This window comes from Heloderma suspectum, chromosome 1 (assembly GCF_057233095.1).
Source record: "Heloderma suspectum isolate Gila_16-S chromosome 1, 16-S_ref, whole genome shotgun sequence".
NCBI lineage: Eukaryota > Metazoa > Chordata > Lepidosauria > Squamata > Helodermatidae > Heloderma > Heloderma suspectum.
Genome location: NC_139458.1, coordinates 177,418,403 through 177,445,617, shown reverse-complemented (window position 1 = coordinate 177,445,617; position 27,215 = coordinate 177,418,403). Strand labels below are relative to the sequence as shown.

The 27,215-nt window shown below is 42.2% G+C and overlaps 1 protein-coding gene across 1 annotated transcript in view; it reads right to left on the bottom strand.

The window, feature by feature from the left end:
• Positions 1-445: 445 nt before the first annotated feature.
• The window catches only part of GALNT5 (polypeptide N-acetylgalactosaminyltransferase 5), a 56,661-nt gene continuing 29,891 nt past the window's right edge, over positions 446-27,215 (bottom strand). Inside the window, exons 4-10 of the mRNA XM_084811121.1 lie at positions 26,076-26,211; positions 25,557-25,676; positions 22,232-22,349; positions 20,961-21,284; positions 13,841-13,921; positions 11,480-11,641; positions 446-2,408 (exon numbers count right to left, since the gene is read on the bottom strand). Coding sequence (XP_084667247.1) covers positions 2,268-2,408; positions 11,480-11,641; positions 13,841-13,921; positions 20,961-21,284; positions 22,232-22,349; positions 25,557-25,676; positions 26,076-26,211 — 1,082 coding nt within the window. The 3' untranslated portion in view covers positions 446-2,267. The remainder of the gene's footprint in view (positions 2,409-11,479; positions 11,642-13,840; positions 13,922-20,960; positions 21,285-22,231; positions 22,350-25,556; positions 25,677-26,075; positions 26,212-27,215) is intronic.

The window sequence follows — 27,215 nt, the reverse complement described above, 5'->3', positions numbered from 1 at the left end:
GCTTCCTAAGGCCCACTTGACTTCACTCTCGAGGATGTCTGGCTCAAGTTCAGTGACCGCACTATCATGACTATCAGGGACATTCAGATCTTTCCTGTATAGTTCTTCTGTGTATTCTTTCCACCTCTTCTTAATCTCATCTGCTTCTGTGAGGTCCCTGCCTTCTTTGTCCTTTATCATGCCCGTCTTTGCACAAAACGTTCCCTTGAGATCTCCAATTTTCTTGAAGAAATCTCTAGTCTTTCCCATTCTGTTGTTTTCCTCGATTTCTTTGCATTGTTCATTTAAGAAGGCCTTCTTGTCTCTCCTTGCTATTCTCTGGAACTCTGCATTCAGTTGGATATATCTTCCCCTTTCTCCCTTGCTTTTCGCTTCCCTTCTTTCCTCAGCTACTTGTAAAGCCTCATCAGACAGACACTTGGCTTTCTTGCATTTCTTTTTCTTTGGGATGGATTTCGTTGCTGCCTCCTGAACAATGTTACGGACCGCTGTCCATAGTTCCTCAGGCACTCTGTCTATCAGGTCTAATCCCTGAAATCTATTCCTCACCTCCACTGTATATTCATAAGGGATATGATTTAGGTCATACCTGAATGGTTTAGTGGTTTTCCTTACGTTCTTCAATTTAAGCCAAAATTTTGCAAGAAGCAGCTCATGATCTGAGCCACAGTCAGCTCCAGGTCTTGTTTTTACTGACTGTATGGAGCTTCTCCATCTTTGGCTGCAAAGGACATAATCAATCTGATTTCGATATTGACCATCTGGTGATGTCCATCTGTAGAGTCGTCTCTTGTGCTGTTGGAAAATAGTGTTTGCTATGATCAGCGTGTTCTCTTGGCAAAACTCTATTAGCTTTTGTCCTGCTTCATTTTGTACACCAAGGCCATGCCTGCCTGTTATCCCGGTGATTTCTTGACTTCCTACTTTAGCATTCCAATCCCCTATGATGAAGAGGACATTTTTTTTGGTGTTAGTTCTAGAAGGTGTTTGAGGTCTTCATAGAACCGATCAACCTCAGCTTCTTCGGCATCAGTGGTTGGGGCATAGACTTGAATTACTGTGATGTTGAATGGTTTGCCTTGGATTCGTACTGAGATCATTCTATCATTTTTAAGATTGTACCCCAGTACTGCTTTTCCCACCCTTTTGTTGACTATGAGTGCTACTCCATTTCTTCTAAGGGATTCTTGCCCACAATAGTAGATATGATGGTCACCTGAATTAAATTCGCCCATGCCTGTCCATTTTAGTTCGCTGATTCCCAAGATGTCGATGTTCAATCTTGCCATCTCATGTTTGACCACCTCCAGTTTACCTTGATTCATTGATCTGACTGGTACTGAATGCCTAAATAGGACTATAATGAAAGAGTTGTCAATGGAAATACAAGATCCAAAATTTTAAGGCCTGCAGTCCTGTTTCCCATTCTTCCAGGGATCTGTTCATTCTGCTCTCTATCCCTATGCATGGAAAATTTTAAGGGTGTTATTTAGGTGGCTCTAATTTCAGGCATCTGGCACACAGAGACAGCATTTCTGTCCCCTACAGCCTGGATGCTTCAGCTCAAGCATGTCCAGTGTCTTAGAGGTGTTGGCAAGAGGGCCTTGCTTGCTTGCCTTGTAAGACATTTTCAACCCCTTTGTTTTCTATAATAAAGCCAGATTTTTGCCATGACCTTGAAGTATAGGCTGGAGATTCACCAGGCAGCCCACAATCAATCCAACTTGACAGCTGTCAGTTCCTGTGCTCAGGCCATGCATTTTGGGATGGAGGTTTTAGATATGCAAGTCTACAAGGTTCCCCAGAGGTTAACATTTTCAGAGAGAGAGAGACAGAGAGAGACACAGAGAAAACAAAATAGTAAACTGAAATCTTCGCAAGTTTTCTTAAAAAGAAACAAAAGCCACAAATATAGCTGTGATGAGTCCTGTTGATTGCTTTACTCTTTGGTAGGTAAACCACCATAGACCTAGTACAGAAGAACTTTGGAAGCACTTCCTTTTCCCCTCAACAATTTTTTCCCGGCCAGATTCCTGCCATGCACCCCTGGAGGTGACACGCCTGCCTTGCATTAAGCCAGCTGTGCTCTTACTCCATCTTCTGATCTTTCCATATGCTTCTGTTTTTAACATTCATGGGTTTTCAATTGCAGCTTGGAAATGAGTTGCCAGTTTTGTACTTGCTACTGTCAGACGTTTCACAGCTGTCATTCTTAAATTCGCCAGATTACAAAGCAGCCCTCGTGTCTCGTTTGCTCATCTTTCTCTTCAGTCGGCATAATAATTTCCAAACTGCCACTTCTGATAAAGGCTGGAGGAGGAACAAATGTTCGCCCTCAGGGCTTTCTGAGATGAATCCACTTCCAAACATGTGGCCCGCGGAAGGTGTTCTAAAACAATGTGATCCATCTAAAAAGAGAAAGAGACAAAACATTGTGCACTGAACTGCATGTACAGGGCTGAAAAATTGCCATTGACTTGGGTCTAGAGAACGGGCTTGCAAATTAAATCCTCTCTCGCCTCCTCTATTCAATATGCACGGCTCATTTATAAGCTGAATGGAGAAGTTGGACAGTATCCAACACATCCACCTGTTCTCGAACCTGAACTTTGTTATACCTTCTGTGCTGCATGGCTTGTTAATTCTTTGAAAATGCAAAGAGCAGGACTCTGGCTGTCTGAATGGTAATTATCATGCACAGGAAATAATCCCAGATGGCATTTGCAGTGTAGGATAACTTATGGCAGGAGATTTTGGCTTTCATACTGCATTATTTCTCAGCTGATGAAGTAGAAGGAGTAGGACACTTACCATGATGAAAAGTGGGCTGGGTAATTTGTTAATTAAGACCAAATGCCGAGATGCAAAATTGGATTATGAAATCATGAGAAGTTTTGAATGAGCAGGGATTGCATTATGATTATTTTGCATTTAGACACAACTATTTTTTTTCTAATTAGACAGAGTTTCATTATGTAGTAGACAATACTACTATTATTCCCAAGGGAAAGAGCAAGCTTACTCTGAGAAACCTGAGTTAATATTTTGGAACATCACTTGATCCAAATAGCAAGTCTTAAAAAATTAAGGCTCATGCTGATACGGGGAAAATAATAGCATCTTGAAATATATGTTACAATGAATGTTCATAATGCTGAAAATCCCAGCTGTATTGTATTAATACCTGAAATTAGATGTAAATTTCCCAGTTCTTCAGACATACACGAGTGAGTGTTGACAATAACATTTAAGTGACTGCCACACAATGTACTCTTTTTCTTGTACTACTGTAGCATTTCCAGTATCCTACCTAACACTGCTGCTGGTTCAAACATCTATTTTTATAATTTGATGACTGTAATATCTAGTGATGATTTGCATGTGTGAACCAGACATCAGACATCTGACATCACAAACAGAGCTCTTAATCACTTCAGAGACAATGCTTTTCACTGGGGTCACTTCACACATTCATTTGCCAGCCATCAAGCGTATCATACTCCACTTGATGGCTGGCAGCTGAATGTGCGAACTGACCCCAGTGAGGATTTTAGAATATGTCATTATATTTTGGGTGGGGTGGGGTGTGTTATGTTTTTTATTTGTTTTGTTAAAACTCACAATTAAAAATTGAAAAAAAAAGTGTACCATGCTCCACTAGTTTGCACATAAAGGTTCATTATGATACAATGTCATTATGCTCGGTGTTTCCCTACCCCTGATCCACTTTACTGGCTGCCACTTGCAAGGGACAGGGAAATGTTACATGTGACAATGTAACGATTTAACTAAACATTACTGGGGAAATGCAGGAGGAGACAAAAGTAAGCAGCAGTCGTGCATTCCTTGTAATATGTAGTTTGGACCTTATACTGATAGGTATATAGTTTGTGTCTAAAAACAAATCAAATTTGGTTGATTTTATTGTACCAAGCAACATTTTCCTTATATAAATTCCTTTCATAATTCATTCTGCTTGCAGCTATAGAGCGCTGTGTTTTGGTCCACAGTAAGCTAAGGCCATCTCCTGACAGCAGAGAACAAACTCCACACTGAGTAGCCAGTGGCAACATAACCTGCAAGCTGGATTTGCCCAAAGCACAGTTTTTTCATGCTGCTTTGGTACATAGTAACTCATCATAACATGCTAACCTTGGTAATTAGTGACAAGTACTCTTTCAGAAAAAAGAACATATAGTACAATAGATATGTGCCCTAGTATGGGTTTAGCTGAAATGTTCTTTTCTATTTGCTTGCTACCGAGTGATGTCCACAGTCAATTTGGAGAGAGATTATATTATGTCAATATGCCATCCTTAATTCGTAACCATCTTCAGAATATTTTTGATTAGTTGAGATTTGCTAGAAAGACCCGTAAAACCTTCCCAACATTATAATCTCTGGACTTGCGCGCGCTCTCTCTCTTTCTCAAGATGATTTCTATTTTCTGAAAATGCCCTTAAGATTCCAAAATGTTTACAGTTTCCAATATTCCCTAACTGTACTCAAGCAAATATAAAATGTTAAGTAGCAGTCTATTTATATATAGGGAAGGCCCAAGACATGTTGATGCCTGAGACAAAAGACAGGAAGCTGACCAGACTCTTACTTCAACTCTGGCGATGTCCTCCACTGCAACTCAGCGTCATAGCCTAGTTCATGTGGTGTAGTGTACACTGCATGGCATACACAGCACCGTTCTACAACACCTTGCCACTGCTCCATGCCAGCTGCCTCACTCTATCTAATGGTAGGGCCGGCCCTGCCTATCTAGGAAAAACTCAAGACTACTTCATCATTTAGAAGAGGCTCCATAGTAATGGTGCCAACAAATTCATATTGGGATTTAGGTCTGAAGAGATAATATGGCTGAAATTAAAGGTACATATGAATAACTTAACCTGAATTTTGATACTTAAATTCAGCTTGACCCCCACTACATTTAGAAGCCATGGTTGCAGGGGCTAGAATGGTGGGCATGGAAGTGGGAATTGCAAGTTCAGATGGGAAGCTCACTGGATGACCCTGAGTAGGTCACTCTCACAGCCAAACCTATGCCACAGGGTGGTTGTGAGGCAAACAGTGCAATCCCATGCATGTCTACTCATAGGTAAGTCTGAGACCACAGAGCACAATCAATTGAGAAGCTCCCAAGTTCAAGTCCAAATGAAATTAATTTGAGCCGTATGAGACGATCACGGGGTGCTCTTGAACAGCCTCCACTCGTTTCACTGGGGCTTGTGCAGAAGAATATCCTGGTGCATTGTACTGATAGTAACGGCAACAACAGCAAAACGAAGACAATTCACTAAAGCCCCCTTTATGCATTCCTCCATGCTAAACATGTGAAGGGGGCAGGAACATATCCTGCGGGCTCTGCTCCAACATCACCATGCCTTGCTGGCCCTGGCCATGACATCCAGGTATCGTGTGGAATGTCTGCAAAATGCCACCTGTGTGTGTAAAGTGGGATGCAGAGAGATGCTCCATGTGACTGGCACCCCTGTACCATTAGGGGCTCTGACGGTGATGTGTCGGGCCTATGCGTGTGCAACTACAGAGTACCTGGGTGCGGTAGGCTTGATGCTCAAATCCTCCTCTTTGCCCTCCTACACAAACTGAAAGGTACAAAATAAAATACAAAAAGCTTCCAGTGTAAAGTTAGCTTCCCGATTACCCCAAAGAATAGTCTGCTCTGTGGCTGATTTTTCTTCATTTTCAACAGTGCAGATACAAGATGGGCCTGTAGAGGACAGCCATTACCCTTCTAGAAAATGAATCCATCTTTTGGTTTCCTATGACAGCGATAACTTTAGGCTGTGTTTCTCCCACAGGGCTGGTACTCTGTTCCTCCAGCACCCGAAGCTTTCATAAAAACTAATCTGATCTCTTACCTCAGTGGATAAAATTGTATAGCTCAAGCTTGCCGCTAGCTCAATCTCATACAGGTGCAATCATCTGCGTCCAATTGTGTTGAACTGGGTATTAGGGTTTTGTAAAAGAAGAAAACACAACTTTCTTTATTGTGGCAGGGACCAATCTGTCTTAAGGCCCAAAGTTCAGCACTAGTTCAAAGAACGTCAATGTGACCTGACAAGCTATCCGGTAACTTGAATTGCCGATTTTTTTCCCCATATACATTCACAAAACCTCTTAGTTCAAAAGACATTTTCTTTTTTTAGGAGGTTTTGCACTAAGATTGGTGAAGGAGGGACAAATGGAAGGAATCTCAATTATCAGGATTTTGTACAAGATTATTGATCAGATACAATAACTGCTATTATATCCCCGCCCAGAACTGAAAGGCTCTGCTAAAAAACACATCCTTTCAGATGGGTCAGGGCAGGGGGGAGCACCCTAATTGACCTTCACACTTTCTTAGAGTTCAGAATCATTTCTAGGATCTACTGCTGTGAAGACTGGGAAAGATTTTTTTAGATTGATTTTTGGACCAGGACAGTATAGAGAAACTATATTTGATTGTTGCAGTGTTATAAATGATGTATATTATGATGTATGGCTGTTGTTGTTGTTGTTGTTCAGTCGTTCAGTCGTGTCCGACTCTTCGTGACCCCATGGACCATAGCACGCCAGGCCTTCCTGTCCTGCGCTCTCTCCCGGAGCATGCTCAAGTTCATATTCATTGCATCGGTGATGCTATCTAGCCATCTCATCCTCTGCCGTCCCCTTCTCCTTTTGCCTTCAGTCTTTCCCAGCATCAGGGTCTTTTCCAGGGAGTTTTCTCTTCGCATTAGGTGGCCAAAATATTGGAGCTTCAGCTTCATTATCTGTCCTTCCAATGAGCACTCAGGGTTGATTTCCTTTAGGATGGACTGATTTGACCTCCTTGCAGTCCAGGGCACTCGTAAGAGTCTTCTCCAGCACCACAGTTCGAAAGCATCAATTCTTCGGCGCTCAGCCTTCCTTATAGTCCAGCTCTCACAGCCATACATTACTACTGGGAAAACCATAGCTTTGATTAGACGGACCTTTGTCGGCAAGGTGATGTCTCTGCTTCTTACTATGCTGTCTAGGTTTGCCATAGCTTTCCTCCCAAGGAGCAAGCGTCTTTTTATTTCATGGCTACAGTCACCGTCTGCGGTGATCTTGGAGCCCAAGAAAGTAAAATCTGTCACTGCTTCCATTTCTTCCCCTTCTATATGCCAGGAAGTGATAGGGCCAGATGACATTTTTTTAATGTTGAGTTTCAAACCAGTTTTGCACTCTCCTCTTTCACCCTCAACAAGAGGCTCTTGAGATCCTCTTCGCTTTCTGCCATTAGGGTGGTATCGTCTGCATATCGGAGGTTGTTGATAATTCTCCCGGCAATCTTAATTCCGACCTCTGATTCATCCAACCCGGCATTTCTCATGATGTACTCTGCATATAAGTTAAATAAGCAGGGTGACAATATGCAGCCTTGTCGTACTCCTTTCCCAATTTTGAACCACTCGGTTGTTCCATCTCTGGTTCTTACTGTTGCTTCTTGACCCTCGTACAGGTTTCTCAGGAGACAGGTAAGGTGGTCTGGTACTCCCATCACTTTCAGAATTTGCCACAGTTTGTTGTGATCCACACAATCAAAGGCTTTGGCGTAGTCAATGAAGCAGAAATAGACGTTTTTCTGGAATTCTCTTGCTTTCTCCATGATGCAGCGAATGTTGGCGATTTGATCTCTAGTTCCTCTGCCTCTTCGAAACCCAGCTTGTACTTCCGGTAGTTCTCGGTTCGCATACTGCTGAAGCCTAGCTTGTAGGATTTTGAGCATCACCTTGCTGGCATGTGAAATGAGCGCAATTGTGCGGTAGTTTGAACACTCTTTGGCGTTGCCCTTCTTTGGAATTGGAATGTAAACTGACCTTTTCCAGAATTGTGGCCACTGTTGAGTGTTCCAGATTTGTTGGCATATTGAATGCAGCACTTTAACAGCATCATCTTTTAGGATTTTAAATAGCTCGGCTGGAATACTGTCATCTCCGCTAGCTTTGTTGTTACTAATGCTTCCTAAGGCCCACTTGACTTCACTCTCGAGGATGTCCGGCTCAAGTTCAGTGACCGCGCTATCATGGCTATCAGGGACATTCAGATCTTTCCTGTATAGTTCTTCTGTGTATTCTTTCCACCTCTTCTTAATCTCATCTGCTTCTGTGAGGTCCCTGCCTTCTTTGTCCTTTATCATGCCCGTCTTTGCACAAAACGTTCCCTTGAGATCTCCAATTTTCTTGAAGAGATCTCTAGTCTTTCCCATTCTGTTGTTTTCCTCAATTTCTTTGCATTGTTCATTTAAGAAGGCCTTCTTGTCTCTTCTTGCTATTCTCTGGAACTCTGCATTCAGTTGGGTATATCTTCCCCTTTCTCCTTTGCTTTTCGCTTCCCTTCTTTCGTGAGCTACTTGTAAAGCCTCATCAGACAGCCACTTGGCTTTCTTGCATTTCTTTTTCTTTGGGACGGATTTCGTTGCTGCCTCCTGAACAATGTTACGGACCTCCGTCCATAGTTCCTCAGGCACTCTGTTTATCAGGTCTAATCCCTGAAATCTATTCCTCACCTCCACTGTATATTCATCAGGGATATGATTTAGGTCATACCTGAAAGGTTTAGTGGCTTTCCCTACGTTCTTCAATTTAAGCCGAAATTTTGCAAGAAGCAGCTCATGATCTGAGCCACAGTCAGCTCCAGGTCTTGTTTTTACTGACTGTATGGAGCTTCTCCATCTTTGGCTGCAAAGGACATAATCAATCTGATTTCGATATTGACCATCTGGTGACGTCCATGTGTAGAGTCGCCTCTTGTGCTGTTGGAAAAGAGTGTTTGCTATGATCAGCATGTTCTCTTGGCAAAACTCTATTAGCTTTTGTCCTGCTTCATTTTGTACACCAAGGCCATGCCTGCCTGTTATCCCGGTGATTTCTTGACTTCCTACTTTAGCATTCCAATCCCCTATGATGAAGAGGACATCTTTTTTTGGTGTTAGTTCTAGAAGGTGTTGTAGGTCTTCATAGAACCGATCAACCTCAGCTTCTTCGGCCTCAGTGGTTGGGGTATAGACTTGAATGACTGTGATGTTGAATGGTTTGCCTTGGATTCGTACTGAGATCATTCTATCATTTTTAAGATTGTACCCCAGTACTGCTTTTCCCACCCTTTTGTTGACTATGAATGCTACTCCATTTCTTCTAAGGGATTCTTGCCCACAATAGTAGATATGATGGTCACCTGAATTAAATTCGCCCATGCCTGTCCATTTGAGTTCGCTGATTCCCAAGATGTCGATGTTCAATCTTGCCATCTCATGTTTGACCACCTCCAGCTTACCTTGATTCATTGATCTGACATTCCAGGTTCCTAAACAATATTGTTCTTTACAGCATCGGATTTTCTTTTCACCGCCAGACACATCCACAGCTGAGTGTCCTTTCGGGTTTGGCCCAGCCGCTTCACTCTTTCTGGTGCTACTTGGAAATACCCTCTGCTCTTCCCCAGTAGCATATTGGACACCTTCCGACCTGAGGGGCTCATCTTCCGGCGTCATCTCTTTTAGCCTTGTGATACGTTCCATGGGGTTTTCTTGGCAAGAATACTGGAGTGGGTTGCCATTTCCTTCTCCAGTGGACCACATTTTGTCAGAACTCTCTGCCATGACCTGTCCGTCTTGGGTGGCCCTGCACGGCATAGCTTATGGCTTCACTGAGTTACGCAAGCCCCTTCGCCACAACAAGGCAGTGATCCATGAAGGGGATGTATGGCTAGCTGTCCTGAAAGATAAAGTTCTCTGAGAAACTGAACGCACACTGCTTGGCAAGGCATGGTTTAGATCTTAAATGGGAAAACCACTACCACTAGTGAAATGAGGTTGGTTATCAGTAAGTTTTACAAAACGGGGCCTTTAAGGGCCCAATCCTATACATGGTTAGACAGAAAAAAGTCCCACAACTCTCAGTATGCTGGGAGTTGCAGGACCTTTTTCTGTCGAAACATGCATAGGGTTGTGCCCCCCAAAACTTTTCAATCCCATGGCCACAATCCAGCACAGAGTTAGGCATGAATAACTTTACTGCAACCAATGAGTTTAACGTACCTAACTCTTTGACAGAGTTTCCCAACCTGGTGCCCTTGATACATGTTGGACTACAACTCTCAATGGCCATGCTGGCTGAGGATGAATGGAGTTGTTCTATGATATAAGGAGCTGCCCTATACCAAATCAGTCCAACTATCCATCTAACCCAGTATTGTCTATCTTGACTGGAGTGGTTCTCATGCCAGTGTCTCATGCCTTTACCTTGAGATGTTTAACTGGAGACCCAGGGATTGAACTGGAACACTTTCCATGAGCCCAGACTGTGGACTTACAATCCCTACTGGACGGATCCAAATTTTGAATGCTGCCCAAAGACATCACTTGAGAAGTACATCTTCCTTTCTCCTTCATTGTTTTCCGCCAGGAAACAAAACTAACTTTATTCCATTTGGCTTTTAATAATTACATTGTTTCTCAAAATCCCTATGGGCCTCTTCTGTTTGCCTCTGATTTAAACTCTTATTTGCATTTGAGCTGTGTCTGCATTTGATTTGGGTCTGTTCTTGATCGCTGCTTTTTAGCTTTTGACTGTTTGTTAACTTGTTTTGAATGAATTTTTTGTTCCATAATTGCTATATGTCACTATGGGTGCCCTAAGGCAGGGACCCAGCATAAAAATAAACCAGAATAGGAACAAAAACAACCTCACAACCCAGTGAAATGAATGGATAGTGGTGCATGCTAACAATATTACGGGAAGACCATAATTATGAATTATGGGAAGACCATAAAACATCATTGCCACTTTTCAGTTCTTTGTCACTTGAGAATGATGGAGAATAGGTACTGCTTATTTTACCTATTTGGGGAAAGTTCCATAAATTGATTGGCCCACATGTGCATCTCACCAGAAAAATAGGATTTAGAGGGCTTAAGATCCATGCCTGCTGGAAACAGCTCTAATTACTCCCTCAGTCCTCATCTTTTTCTAAAGTAGTGTGACCCTTGTCTACACTGATTCCAGCCTGGAGGTACTTGAGAGCCAGTGTGGTGGAGTGGTTAGAGTGCTGGACTAGGAAGGTCCAGGTTCAAATTGCCATTCAGCCATAAAGGTGACAAGGTAACCTTGGGATAGTCATTCTCTCTCAGCCTAACCTACTTCACAGGGCTGTTGTGTGGGAAAAATGGGTAGGGTAAGAATCATGTATACCACCCTGGGCTCTCTAGAAGAAGGGCGGAATAATTTAAGAATAAATATTTACAGACTTTACCCTCTACCCATAAAATATAGCTAAAAGTAATGCTTGCACAAGCCCTTTCTTTGCTTGAATGATGAGTGTCTGCATGTCTGTCATTGCCATACAAATGGAAATGATCTAAAAGGCTCCCTTTGTTTCGCACTATTTCCAGTTTAGCCACAGTGAAGGGGAAATAGTCATTTGCAAATGCTGCACTTACGAGTTCTGGATGAAAAGCTACCAGTGATTTATGCAACCATTTCAGGCTATTGTTTCTTTTATCGCAAGGGTGCAGGCCCAGGGACCCTTTAGCATCCATTGGTGCCACGCAGGATTCTCCATGCTGGATCAGTCTCAGCCATGTGTAGTTGAACTTTTGGTTCTGCACATGGGAAAGAATTAGTAACAGACTAAGCTTTGATAGTTGGCTATCACAGTTAATTTCCTCTCCCCCCACCTTCATTCTTAAAGGGTAAATGCTATATAGTCAAACAACAGTGCAATCCTTTACCTTTCTATTCAGAAATAAACCGCACTGAATTCAATGGGGCTTCCTCTCCCATAAGAGTGCACAGGATTGCAGAGTGCTTTTAGGTGTTAGGCGCAAGCATGGTGTCTGTTTGGAATTACTAATTTGAATCAGGGCATCTCATTGTTTAAACCGGGGTGGGGAATGTGTGGCCCTCCAGATGTTGCTGGACTACAACTCCCATTATCCCTCACCACTGGCCATGCTGGCTGGAGCTGATGGGAGTTGCAGTCTGACATCTAGAGGGCCACATGGGCAGTATCCTATACTGCCTCTGTTCTAGCAGAACAGGTCGCTGGTGCAACAGGAATTAGCGGTTCCAGAAACAACCACAAATGACAATGGTCATTTTTGGAACAGGTCCCATACTGGAAATGAGCATTTCCACTAATTTCTGAGGTTATGTCAGGAACCACTAGTTTCTGTTGCACTACTGGTCAGTTCCACTTGTGCAACTGAACTAGCAGAGGCATAGCTGCAGTATAGGATACTGCCTCGTGTTCTCCACCCCTGGCTTAGCCCATGAGCCCCATGAAGCCTGGCTCTAGAATAGTTTCTGTAGCTCTTTATAAGCTCAGCGAATATCATGGCTTTATATCAATCCAAAAAATATCCACAATGTTTGTCGATTTCCCTTCTATCTTGTAGTAACCAGTGCTGGCAAGTATATTAAAACAGACATATTTTTCTAAGCCATACGCCCTAGCTCAAGACCTCCTAGCAATCACTCAGAAGGGGTGAGGCTGTTCTCTATGATTCTGGAATACACACCGGACCATTCTGAGAGAATCTTTTCAAGGGCTGGTTGGTTACTAGAGTTGTTGCTCTAACGTGGTTGTTACATATAACCTAATTCCCTTTCCTGGTCGTACCCATGTGAAGTGCTACAGGTGAGACACGGCTTCAGTACTTATGATCCAAGGAACCAAAGGCAGCCCATCACCAATGTATGGTGAGCCGCTAGGAACCTGACAAGGTCCTCATTTTAACTGCCTGCCTGGGACTGGAAATACAGGGGCACATTACACCTGGCAGGAGCAATATATACTGGTGGGCTGCATTAGGCTTGGTGGGTTAGTGGAAAGCTGTTGCTCACTTAAAATGGAAAAAGATACAATACCCACAGCTGGGTAATTAGATCTACCCACGTGCATATAATTATAGCATTCTTGCAAATCATGTTTGTCTTTCCCTAAAAACTAGTTGTCTGAAGCCTTTCTTTATAGCCTGCAGAAATGGGGGATCTCTATTCAGAAGTTTAAAAAAACAAAAGCAAAAGCCTCTAGATATCTATCAACCAAATGGTGCAATAGTAATTTATAGAAGTTATAATGAAATGTTGCCATTGCTTTGAAATAGGTCTTGCCATCTGGAAGACAAAGCAAATAGTCAGCGATACATATAGGGATTATCTGCATGCAGAAAATGTAAAGACATTCATTTAAAAGTGCTACTATCATATATTTGCTGGATATTAATCACTATTTCGCTGACCACATGTAAACACACCAAAAGAATGCTAACTCTTCCCTGCTAATTGACATCCTGAACAATTTCTGGTATAAACAAGCTGTAGTCCTTATGAAGTTAAATATTTTACCAGTGCATCTGAATGTAAAGGGAGTGCAAGAACTATAGCGGCTCTGGTCCATGCACAGAAGAGTGCTAGTGTCAGACTACCATCATCAGTGGACTATTGCGATGAGAGTCCTTTCATGCTGTTTGGAATCTGCAGGTAATGGAGAGGGTGAGGTTGTTCAGCCGGCAGAGGCTGCACACATAGCACTGCCCAATCTCACTGGTTTGTGACTTCACTGGATGCTGGACCAGCAATCTCTCTCCACAACCTTTGCCTTAAGGGTTAAAAAAATACATAAAAGGCCTCCTTGCACCTCCACAGTATCCCAATAGCAGTGAACCCTATCCAGTGTGTGCCAGGCTGGATTGTGTCCACTATTAGTCTTCCAAATGGATATTTGAAAACAAGCACTAAAGCAATCATATTTGGTTTCTAATATGAAAAATGCAAAGGAAACCCAATTACAGTCTTACCTTGTTATTGATGTCACATGTCTCAAAGGTCAGACTAGATTGATTCACGGTGATGCATTTAGCCAACGCTATGTTAATTATCTAAAACAAACAAGCAATTGAAGGTAAAGTTTAGAAAAGTTGTTTCTAAGTAGACATATAAGTCCAGAAGACAGGATGTGGCAATGAAAATTTTGAAACAATGAGATTTTTTGGTCACTGGTTAGCATTGGCTGTTTTCCCAATAAGAGATAATTATGGAACTGTAATACCTTTGGACAGTATCCAATGGTGTTATTCCGTTAATGTAAATGATGTTATGCTAGTGTAAGCAACCTTTCGTGCAACACCAACAGTGTAAGCTTTCGTGATGGGATTCCCTCCCAAAATCCATTGCACAAGCTAACCCTGTCGGCACTGTGCTAGTGTGCCTTACGCGAGCGCAACATAATTTGCGTTAGCAGAATGACATTGTTGGATTCTGCCCAAGCTATGCAAAGTCAAATTATGTCTACAGCAGCCTTCCTCAACCTGGTGCCCTCCTGATTTGCTGGATTACAACTTCCAGCATACCCAAACCAGCATGGCTGGTCTACCCATCTATGAGTCTCTCTCTGCTCACTTGCCTTCTCCTCCTATGCTGCTTTTGCCAGGACCAGAATGGTACCATCAGAAAGCTGAAGTGAGGGGAGATACAGACAATGGTGGGAACCTAAATGTTCACTCAGTGAACAGAAGGAGAACTGTGCTCATAGAAGGGCCCATTCTGTGAATGGAGCAAAAATATCTGATCCAAGTCTATACACGGGAAGTCTACACCTCCCTGCATTGCCCCTTTCCGCCCCCTGAAAAAGCATATGGGAATATCGCTGTTCTTCCTCTTGTGACATAAGTAACCATGACACAAGTCCACACTATGATCTCACACCTATTTTCAGGCCTACAGTCCAGCACACCTTATCCTAAGGAAAGGAGCAAAGTCTGACGTGCTTAACAGACCTGGAAATCAAGGGTCATGAATGAATGTAGGCATTCAGAGGTGATCAATAACCACAGCGGGCATTCAGAGGGGAGCAATAGCCACTATGGGAATTCAGAGGCGAGCAATAATCACTGTACCTACTCCATACATATTCCCACCACTTGATGGGTATTTCATGAATTGAAGCATATTAACTGATAGTATCCATTGATGGGCATCTGATGTAAAATCTACAATCACTAAAATCTTTGGCAATTTGGCTATTGTCGATTGAACCAACTAGCACAAGTGCTTCCGGGGATTGGTTGCATCAAAATAGTATATCCAGTCCCGTAAATAAGAGCCCAACAGAGGTACAATTGCCAGTCTTAGCCAAGGCTGCAAGTGTTCATTGGTAGATAAATCAACAAAAGATTTAGATCATGGGTGGGGAACCTTTTTCCAATGAAGGGCTGTCGACCCATGGGAAACATCAATTGGGGTCCATTGTGAATGGTGAGGAATGCCAAATCCTATGGTGGGCAGAGCCAGAGCTAACTGTGGGTGGAGCCAGAACCAAAAGTAGGTGGAGTCTGCAGCTTTCTCTCTCTCTGTACCACCTCATCCCTTCTCGAACTCTCTATCACTAGTGCTCGCACACAGTGGAAGAGGAAGTGATTTCCAGAGGAACATCCAGAGGGCATGAGTGTCCTGCAACATCTGGAGAGCCAGGTGATGCCGAGAGCTGCATGAAATTAGGTCAAGGTTAGGTTGAGGGCCACACATGATCCTTGGGCCACAGGTTCCCCACCCCAAATTTAGATGATTAATTGGCTGGGTTTAATTTTAAGTATTTGGGCTGAGAGTTTGAGGCTATTTTGACAGGCATGTGACGGTAACAGCAAATTAAAAGATGAGTTAAAGATGGCCTTTTCTTCTAACAATGTGATGGCACATTGCTAGGCTGCATTAAGGCTGTATTAAGGCTGCAAACCCTTACCCAAGAGTATGTTTCACTGAACTGATTGGGGCTTATTTCTGAGTAGACAGCATAGGTTTGCACTCTTAAATTGTTAGTAGCCTCACTCTTAAAGGAGAAGTACCTTTAAGGAAGTTTAGGTGATACATAAATGAATTTAAATTTAATCAGTCAACATAAATCAACTAATATTCTTGAGTCTGTCAACAGCACTAAAATTAACCCTTGGTAGTGCAAACTTTCCTTTTCCTGCTTCAAATGCTGTGATTGGATTGGGGGTGGAATGGGGAAGAGTTATCTCTCTTTGCTGCTGCACCATATAAAAATGTAAGCAGGGGATAGGTAGAAGAGCAATTCTTCACAGCTGACCTTATGCAGTCAATTTGGTTGCCCAACTCATCATAACAGCAATCTTCTACCTTAAGATTAGCTTGCCTAACCAAGACTAATTCAGAGTTTTAAACAAACTCTTCTGGATTAATGAAGTGAGCTATAATTTGTTAACACAAAGGTCAAAAAAATAAATATAAATAAGTGGCTAAGCCCTCCTGCTGTCATTAGATCTCAGTTTGCTAATGGATTTGGAAGATGAGTGACTGATTGTATATTGCATTTTTCCAGTCATGTGCTAAATCACCTATCAAGTCAGTCAGTCAGTCAGTCAGTCAGTCAGTCTTCCTTCCTTCCTTTCTTTCTTTCTTTCTTTCTTTCTTTCTTTCTTTCTTTCTTTCTTTCTTTCTATGCTTCTTTTCCAGGCTTTGTTGCTGGAAAGTTACTGCCCCATTGGAGTAGTCCAACTCTAAAATTTTATAGTTCTCAATTTGTGGCTCCCATGTTGCATCAATAACATCATCATGTTTCATGTTTAAGCTATTACATTATTAATCACACAAATAAATACATGGAAACAACATAGAAACTTTTGGTTCACATGGACAGCTGAAATTACATGGGTATTTTCCATGCCAGGATGAGTGGTATCTAGTGGCCCAGTATGTAACCACACAAACAACCACACAAGCAATCCTTACAAAATGGACATTGTGCACACCTCAAAAGTAACAGTCTTCAGTGAAGGACAGTTACATATCCAGTGACAAATCTCATTCTAATTCTTTACTACCTAAGTTGGAGTCTTAAGTTTCATCCCTAAGTTCTGTCCTATCTAGTGATGGGAAAACTCCTCCTGGCATTATTCCAAATTGGCTTTTTCAGGAATATTAGAAAAGAAAAACTTTTTTTCTCTGAGCACATTCCAAAGTCCCATTGTGCTCCCTGTAATGACTAGGGAGTCCAGCAGAGCTTGAAGGTCTCGCCACTGTGTACTTCCCTTTCTCTACTTGGTGGCTGCAGCAGCAGTGGCAATGGGGAAGTTTTGCAATAGGAAGGCCTCTTGACAGGGCTTCCGCTAGGTGTAGTTGCTGCTGCAATCTCATCTCCTGATGCTTGGGATGCTGTTGCAGGCATGTACAGCAGGGTCCCAGGTGTCAGGAATAATGGAAAATGTAGTTCTCATGGATCCGGATGTCCCATAGAACGTGCTGGTTTTGAACTATAAAGCCTTACACGGCTTAGGGCCACAATGCCTGACAGAATGCCTCTCCTAGCATGAACCTACCTGTACACTATGCTCATCATCTAAGGCTCTTCTCCAGATGCCTCCTCTGACGGTGGTTTGGAGGATGGCAACAAGGGAGAGGGCTTTCTTGATGGCAGTCCCCCAATTATGGAATGAATCCCCCAGTGAGGCCTACTTGTTATCCTTTTGGAGCCAGGTTAAGACCTTCCTCTACTTTTGGCAGCATATGATAGGTTTTTAATCAGGTCATGGGATATTGTTTGTGCGCGTGCTGTCTGTTTATATGTTTGTAGCTATATATTATGCACAATATCATATTTTTTAAGGTTTTTAATCTTTGTAAACTGCCCAGAGAGCGTTGGCTACTGGCTGGTATAGAAATGCAATGAATGAAATGACATGGCATGTCCCATGGTTCTTTGCATCTAATACAGGGGTGGGCAATTTGTGGCCCTCCAGATGTTGTTGGATTACAACTTCCATCATCCTTCCCCATTGGCTATGCTGGCTAGGGCTGGTGGTTACAGTTCAGCAACATCTGGAGGGCTACAAGTGAAGCCTGCACCAAGAGGTCTCTCTATGGCTTCCACAGCCCCTGAAAAGTATGTTTAGGGGTGAAAGGGAAAGGGGTAAGTTGTGGCAGGGAGACCTCAGAGTTGGGAATGTCCAGTATGAATGAATCAGGCCTGAACTTATTCTGACTTGCACTTGATTCATAATGCATTTGGGGTGGGGTATCCATGAGTTTCTCTTCCCAAGATACCCCACTGCAAATGTTGTGCCATTATTACTTGTTACAGTTGTCAAATTAACAGCAGAATTGGAGGGAGGGCCCTGAAGGTTCATTAGGATACACCCTATCAGTGTTCTATAGAAGTTAGTTTTGGTTTCAGAAGAAGATACAAAGAATTCTGATTTTATTCCAGACCAGAAACTCAGAAAGGAAAAAAAAGAGTGGATTTCTAGTGCACTCTAGTGGTTGCAAGCTGGAAATACGATATCCTAAAGGAAGTTGGTCTCTGCACTTTGAATAAGTCATTAAAGAATTAAGAATGTAAGGAGAAGAGCGGAAGCTTTGTTAACATGAGCAAATATCAAAAATACCTGCTCTTTTAGCAGGGCATCATTATTTAAGAGGCAATGGTATGGAACATAGTTTCTATATACTATATAGCAGTGATAATCACTATTTTTCAAGAAGTCACTTCGGCTCCAGATATCCAAATCCCATACAGATCCATTCCCTGGGCCACCCAGACAATTTATGGGGCAAGTATGATGTTTCTGCTGCCCCCTACAAGGACATATGCATGTTTGGGACCCAGCTGAACAACGTGGCAGGGCCAGGGCCAGGGCAGGGCCAATGGCAGGGCAAGGTGGGGTGAGTGGGTTGCTTTGTGGGGGCTCAGGGCAAATTGCACCAGTTGCCCCCTGAGCAGCCCCAATACCCCAACATTAATTTAGCACTCAGGCCTCCCCAAACCAACCCCCCCTCCACCAATTTCCCCTGAATCATTCAGATCCCATGTAGATCCCCTCAAATTTGTTTGCCTTCAATTAATTTACCCCCAAACTTCCCACCAAGACACCACAACATTAATTTCCCGCAGAGACACCTTCAATAATTTTACCCCCAAATATTCATTTCCCGTTTTCTTCTTACCTCCTGCTCAACCAGTGCGGTCCATTTCTCCTTGCCCACTGGATGAAAGAGGAAGGCCTCAAGCAAAGAAGACCGGAGGGGCAGCTCCTGTCCAATTAGCAGCCACCCAGTGCCCAGAGTCAGCCTGATTCCATCACCACCCTTTCTCCACCTTGCCACAATTCAGGTGCTTTCATAGGAGCAGCTAAGGGCAAACCCTGCAGACTCTTTTCATGATCTGTTCTGTGCCAGCACAGAGGCAGTGGAGCCTAAGGTCCTGACCACCAACGTGAGGGAAAAAAATTACAACGCACAATGATTTTTATTACTCTGGATTTTTCCCTCAAGTGGTGGTTCAGTGCACTGTGTACATTGGAGGCCATACTAAAGCCTCCAGATTACCATAAACTGGGGGTCCCCAATCTTTTCAAGTGGGTGGGCACATCTGGAGCTTTGAGAGGGAGTTGTGAGTGCTCTCACAAATGGCAGCCATAAATACAAGGGCTTCCCCCTTATAAAATGGCTGCCATGGCCAGTCACAAAACACTAATTTCCCACAGTACAAGCTGATCAGACTAAAAGAAAAGTAACTGAACCTAATTACAAGGCAGAGGGTGGGATCTGAGTTCCAAAAACGGAACTATTCTTTTCAACCTAAATATGGTTGGACACTAGAAAGCAGCACTTCACTTTGCACCATACCTGTGTCCTAGTTAAGAAAAATAATTTTGGAAAATCTTAAGAAATAAAATAAACATCTGGATGGTGTCCATGCATTGGTACCCACGGACACCACGATGGAAACCTCATCCACACATAGCAAGGACAAGATTGTATAGTACATATGGATGGACAAATCTTCCTATTTCGTTTTCTCTCCATTTCTCATTTTTTCAATCCTAAATTCAGTTCATCCCAAATTTGAATTTTTTTGTTTAAGTTTACATGAAAATTTGTATACATTATTCTGTGTATTTCTCCTAATCCATACATTTTTGTATGCAACTTTGCTTAATATACACTTTTTGGCAAGCAATTTTCCTAACTTTTAAAAACATTATTTTCACTAAGGGTGCAATCCTTACAGCTGATTGCGCCCTTGATGATTGTAAGCCCCTGAATGCACAGGCTTACGATCACCCTATGCAGGGCAGGAGGTGCGGCAGACTTGATCTTAACCTCCCTGTCTCCCCCCACCACTTCATTTTTTGCTAGATACGCTTTTGTGCCCATTTAGTGAAGGCATTTTGGGGTGGGGGGAAGGAAGCCATCAGAGGCTCAGGATAGCTCATATCCTGGTCTGTCTAACCTCCTCCCTTCTCCACCCACTGAAATGCCCCCTTTCCCCCTTCTTTGAGATTGAGTTCCCAACGTTGGAGGCCAGCTGGTACAGTTGTTTCTGTACTTGTTGCGAGAGGGAGGAAGAGGGGGATGGGATCTCTGACTCACCCTTCCAAGGTCAGAGCACTGTCTCCGACCTTGGAGGGGGGACCCTGAACAATCTATGGCCCTGCAAACACTGTCTACCAGCCATAGGATTTCTCCTTAAGTGCATTTTTGTGACCACTTTCCCCTAATATATTCATTTTGTGTGCTTTTTTTATTTAATTGAAGTGCACCATTGCAAAATTTGGAGAAGTGAAAATTTTAAAAGATAACTGAGTTTTGTTTTGTGTATTGCTTGGAAAGTGTGAACTACAAATGCAAACCAAACAAATTTCTCCCCAATCCCTAATTGTATAGCAGGTACACATGATCTCATCTCTTTAGAACTTCACTTAGGAAGCACTGGGCAAAATTCGACACAGATGACATCGATGCTATCACATCCAGATAGTACGGTTTAGCATAATTTGCTACTAATAATGATGGGAGAAGGTTCCATAATACACTGTCAGAAACTAAATTAAGTTTAGATGATGAAGGGACACAGTTGATATAAGTGCAAGGGGGATATTGGCGTTGGTAAAACGTACATACCAGTCCACTAGCTTTAACAAGGGGAGCCTCCAAATCGGGGTAGACATTCTCCAGATACCACTTGAAGCTTTTGCACTGAAGCTGCTTCCTCAATTCCTTCTGTTGAGTCAAGTTTCCAACATCCAGGTTTTTTTGGATAAGGTGGTAACCATGTCCATAAAACAGATCTTTGTATTCATCCAGCCAGACCTCTGCAACACGGGCCAAATTCTGCTCCACTGTGGTGAGGCGGTCTTTAGGGAAGGAATAGGGATTATCATTCCTGAAAATGTGGCCCACTCTGGAACACGGGATGATTTCAATTTCCCCTCCGCACATCCAAACCTTGTAAAAAGAGGCAGGGTAACATTGGATGTAACTACCGGCAAATGTATTCTGTTATGTAATACAGCTTAGAATGCATCTGGTTAGGTACAGTTTAGCATAATTTGCAACTGATAATTGTGTGAGGAGATTCCATGCCACATCAACGCAGTTCAAAGACCATGCCAACCTATGGTTTAGAGTAACAATGGTTTAGGACCATGATCGGAGCTCCAAAATATACAGCCAGCTCTTGGTTTAAAGCTGTTTTTCTGCTTTCATTTTCCATCTTTTTAGCATTCCAATTTCTTATTGCAGAACCCCCAGAAGCAGAACAATGGCTGTAACTATAGTCTATCAATTCAGACCTCACACTAACCATAGTTAGCACAAATGCTGGTTCAGAAACCCATTTTAAACCACACTTTCTGATTCCAGTCTGCCACAGAATTGCAGTCCATGGTTTGTCAATTCAGACAACACATGAACACATGGTAAAGGTTCTTTAATCTTTAAACACATGAACACATGGTAAAGGTTCTTTAATCATAGTTACATGTGATATTTGAACTTGAGGTGTGCCATTCTGTGGTCTGTAACCATGTAATACTTCCCTTCTGGGTTGATGGGGGAGTTTGGGAAATTATTTTGCATAAATGCTATACTTTGTTAAAGACATACATTTTACAATGGACCGCAAGTCTAAAATGTTAACATATTTTATAACTATAAAAATATTTTTAAAATTATATATATATATAATTATCACAGATACAATATGCTGCTTGCTCTGATGTAGTTATTTCTGACCATTTATCTCTACTGAAGAGAATGGGAAGCAACTACATATGTAGGACTCTGCATCTGCTTCACAGCTGCTGGATTATGACCAGTAACTTGCTGATCATTAAGGTGTCAAACAAGAGGGCAAAAATAAGTAAACATACTGTTGTAGGGATACAAGATACCTTGAATGAAAGCTCCATGTTTTCACCTCCCCAAACATCAAGGCCAGGATCATACGTTCCAAGTTCAAAAAAATATTTCTTATCGATAGAAAATAACCCACCTGCCATCACAGGACACCTAATAATTGAACCAGAAATTAGGCAAGTACACTGTGCATTTTGATTAATTATAGATGTTTATATTATAGAGCTCCTACCCAAAATACCTTGAATGTAACAACATTCCATGTTCTTATATTGATGTCCCTTTACAAACAGCCAAGATGAATCAGATTATACTGTGCCCTGCCCACCCCCCACACCCACAGCAGCGGACTCTTCCGCTATTATAAACTGTGAAATATAATCATGTTATTAATATTTAATAGATTTATATACTGCTTACCATATTTAAAGAATATCTCTAAGTGGTTTACAGGGAGATTAAAATAATTGAAATATATTGTGATATAGCTTAAAATGCATAGTAATTGCTAACATATTTATATAGAACTTTTATAAAAACATTAAAACCAATTCTCACAATATCACAATTAACAAACAAACTGGGCAGCACACTCACTCATGGGTAAAGATATGTTTTTTAAATGGTCAATATTGAAATCAGATTGATTATGTACTTTGCAGTCAAAGATGGAGAAGCTCCATACAGTCAGTAAAAACAAGACCTGGAGCTGACTGTGGCTCAGATCATGAGCTGCTTCTTGCAAAATTTCGGCTTAAATTGAAGAACGTAGGGAAAACCACTAAATCATTCAGGTATGACCTAAATCATATGAATATACAGTGGAAGTGAGGAATAGATTTAAGGGATTAGACCTGGTAGACAGAGTGCCTGAAGAACTATTGACGGAGGTCCTTAACATTGTTCAGGAGGCACCATCCCAAAGAAAAAGAAATGCAAGAAAGCCAAGTGGCTGTCTGATGAGGCTTTACAAGTAGCTGAGGAAAGAAGGGAAGCGAAAAGCAAGGGAGAAAGGGGAAGATATATCCAACTGAACGCAGAGTTCCAGAGAACAGCAAGGAGAGACCAGATGGCCTTCTTAAATGAACAATGCAAAGAAATCGAAGAAAACAATAGAATGGGAAAGACTAGAGATCTCTTCAAGAAAATTGGAGATCTCAAGGGAACGTTTTGTGCAAAGACGGGCATGATAAAGGACAAAGAAGGCAGGGACCTAACAGAAGCAGATGAGATTAAGAAGAGGTGGAAAGAATACACAGAAGAACTATACAGGAAAGATCTGAATGTCCCTGATAGCCATGATAGTGCGGTCACTGAACTTGAGCCGGATATCCTCGAGAGTGAAGTCAAGTGGGCCTTAGGAAACATTAATAACAACAAAGCTAGCGGAGATGACAGTATTCCAGCGGAGCTATTTAAAATCCTAAAAGATTATGCTGTTAAAGTGCTGTTCAAACTACCGTACAATTGCGCTCATTTCACATGCCAGTAAGGTTATGCTCAAAATCCTACAAGCTAGGCTTCAGCAGTATGTGAACCGAGAACTACTGGAAGTACAAGCTGGGTTTCGAAGTAGCAGAGGAACTAGAGATCAAATCGCCAACATTCGCTGCATCATGGAGAAAGCAAGAGAATTCCAGAAAAATGCCTATTTCTGCTTCATTGACTACACTAAAGCCTGTGATTGTGTGGATCACAACAAACTGTGGCAAATTCTTAAAGAGATGGGAGTACCAGACCACCTTACCTGTCTCCTGAGAAACCTGTACAAGGGACAAGAAGCAACAGTAAGAACTGGACATGGAACAACCGATTGGTTCCAAACTGGGAAAGGAGTACGACAAGGCTGCATATTGTCACCCTGCTTATTTAACTTTTATGCAGAGTACATAATGAGAAACGCCGGGTTGGATGAATCACAGGTCGGAATTAAGACTGCCGGGAGAATGATCAACAACCTCAGATACGCAGATGATACCACCCTAATGGCAGAAAGCGAAGAGGATCTCAAGAGCCTCTTGTTGAGGGTGAAAGTGGAGAGTGCAAAAGCTGGTTTGAAACTCAACATTACAAAAACGAAGATCATGGCATTTGGCCCCATCACTTCCTGGCATATAGAAGGGGAAGAAATGGAAGCAGTGACAGATTTTATTTCCTTGGGCTCCAAGATCACCACAGACGGTGACTGTAGCCATGAAATTAAAAGACGCTTGCTCCTTGGGAGGAAAGCTATGGCAAACCTAGACAGCATAGTAAGAAGCAGAGACATCACCTTGCCGACAAAGGTCCGTCTAATCAAAGCGATGGTTTTCCCTGTAGCAACGTATGGCTGTGAGAGCTGGACTATAAGGAAGGCTGAGCGTCGAAGAATTGATGCCTTCGAACTGTGGAGCTGAAGAAGACTCTTATGAGTCCCCTGGACTGCAAGAAGGTCAAATCAGTCCATCCTAAAGGAAATCAACCCTGACTGCTCATTGGAAGGACAGATACTGAAGCTGAAGATGAAATATTTTGGTCACCTAATGCGAAGAGAAAACTCCCTGGAAAAGACCCTGATGCTGGGAAAGATTGAAGGCAAAAGGAGAAGGGGACGGCAGTGGATGAGATGGCTAGATAGCATCACCGATGCAATGAATATGAACTTGAGCATGCTCCGGGAGAGAGCGGAGGACAGGGAGACCTGGCGTACTGTGGTCCATGGGGTCACGAAGAGTCGGACACGACTTAACGAATGAACAACAACAAAGCAAGTTGCTGTATATTGAGGAAGTCAGAAATATGGTGAGGATCGGTTGTGTTGCCAGTTCAAAACATGAGAAATATACAGGCTGGGAGCAGTTGCCTCTAGCGAAATATGAACTACTGTATGTTCAAGGTATCTAACCCTACACCTTGAACATACAGTAGTTCTTAAAGGTCGTATAAATTGGTCTCTATTTATGCTATTCATACTTTAAAGAAGTATGAATAGCATACTTCTTTAAAGTATGAATAAAGTAAAGTATAGCATATTGCCCAGCCTAGTGCCCTCCAGATGTTTTGGACTTCAACTCCCATCATCCCTAGCTAGCATGGCCAATGATCTGGAGTGGTGGGAGCTGTAGGCCAAAATATCTAGAGGGCACCAAGCTGGGGAAGGCTGCTTTAAGGGAACATCTTCTATTATATTAGGATCCCGATAGCTATAGTTGCTGTGTTTAATATGATGCTAGTTTGCACCCAAGAAAGAACAGGTTTTCACATGATATAAATATTACATATGCTTTGTAAACCTGAGTAATATATGTCCTTCTCCCTTTCTGAGGGTTTAGTGCTTAAGAAGCAATTCTGTACAACAATAGCTTAACTTCATATACTTACCTAATTATATCTGTTTCCTTAATCTTCTTTTTCTCAATGACATCTGGAGGAATTGGCTTCCACCCAAAATTCATTGGCCATGTAAAAATACCACGTTGAAAGCTGTCCACGGTCATGTAGCTAAAGAAAGAAAGTCATAGCAGGAATTAATTTCTGAAGAAGAGGCCACGTTAGAAAAGGGTGGCTATAAACTGGATGATAGATTTTTGGGTGGGTAACAGACTCCATCGCTTTAGCAGGGTCCCCAGTCGCGTGGTGGCTTTTACACTCATTCAAGCGATTGTATACAGAATTTCCTTTCAGACCTTCCCTCCTCAACATAGAAAGACTGGGGGCTGTGCAGACGGGGCTGATGTGTTTGATCACATTGAGTGCTGGGGTCAGTGTGACCCCATGCCCTTACACATGCTGATGTACCCTGTTCAGGCATGACGTTTGAAGAGGGCTACGCAGAACTCTCTTTCTGTGCCAAAATCACCACGGTAGGATCAGGGCAAATATGGAAGGGATCAAAATCACCTCATGTCTTTGTCACTGATTACTTCAATCACAGGACAAGCCACTTTCTTTCTGTTTAAATGGATTCTGTCCAGTAGTGGCTCCAGCCACCCTATATTGCATTCCACATGAGAATCTAAAAAGGTCAGTACGTCACCTAAAGAAGAAAGTAAAAACTAATTATTTCCATTACAACAGGGGAAATGGAACAACTCTGAAAATCTTGCTTGATGGCCTCTTGTGAGAATGTTGCTGGGTGGGGGCAGGGGGATGACAACAGCAGTAGAATTCTACCTGTGTCCTATTGTGGTGAGAGATCTAGGATAAAAATCCATACATAGCCAGTACGCTCATGGGAAACAGCGTCCAAGTTATAGTTTCTCAGCTTAACTAATTCACAGTGCTGTTTTTTATGGTTAAAGAAGCTCAGAATTGAGAAATACTTTTCATACCAAGAAGTGCTATGGAAATGCTAATTATTAACTGCACTGGGGGGGGGGGGGGGAGTCGCCCTTTTTGACAACTCACCAAAAATTTATATAACCCTCCCAGGCCAGCTTAAATGTTAGCGTTCCCGACATTTACACCAAGTGATAAGAATACCTTCATAGATCGGGACCCCATTCATGTAATCAAAAAACTCTCTATAGCAGTTGAATTGTGACAGCTATTTCAAGCCATCAATCATACACATGACAGTAAGAATTAGCTGAGTTGGAAAACACTGCAGTGCCGTTTTCCATTTTATTAATATATTTTTCAAACACTGCAACAGACCGACATAGCAATACAATATTTTTATTGATTTATTTAAAACATTTGTGTCCTACCCTATATCATTAGGATCTCAGGGCAGCGTACGGATAAAATCAATTTATACAGTTTAAATTTATACAATTTATTGTAAAACAATAAATAATTTAAATAGCTAAAAACATATTAAATCATTAAGCTAGCTAATACTTATTTTAAATCTTAAACAATAAAACAGTTAAAACAGTGTGCAAACTCAGGGAATCCAATTAGCCCTCAATTTGGAATTGAAATGAAACCAGTGTTTGCGCCAATCGGGCCTCCAAGGGGAGGGCATTCCACAACAAAAAAAGCCTTCTCTCATGTCCCACCATAGTGTATGTCTCACACTGGTGGGACGCAGAGGAG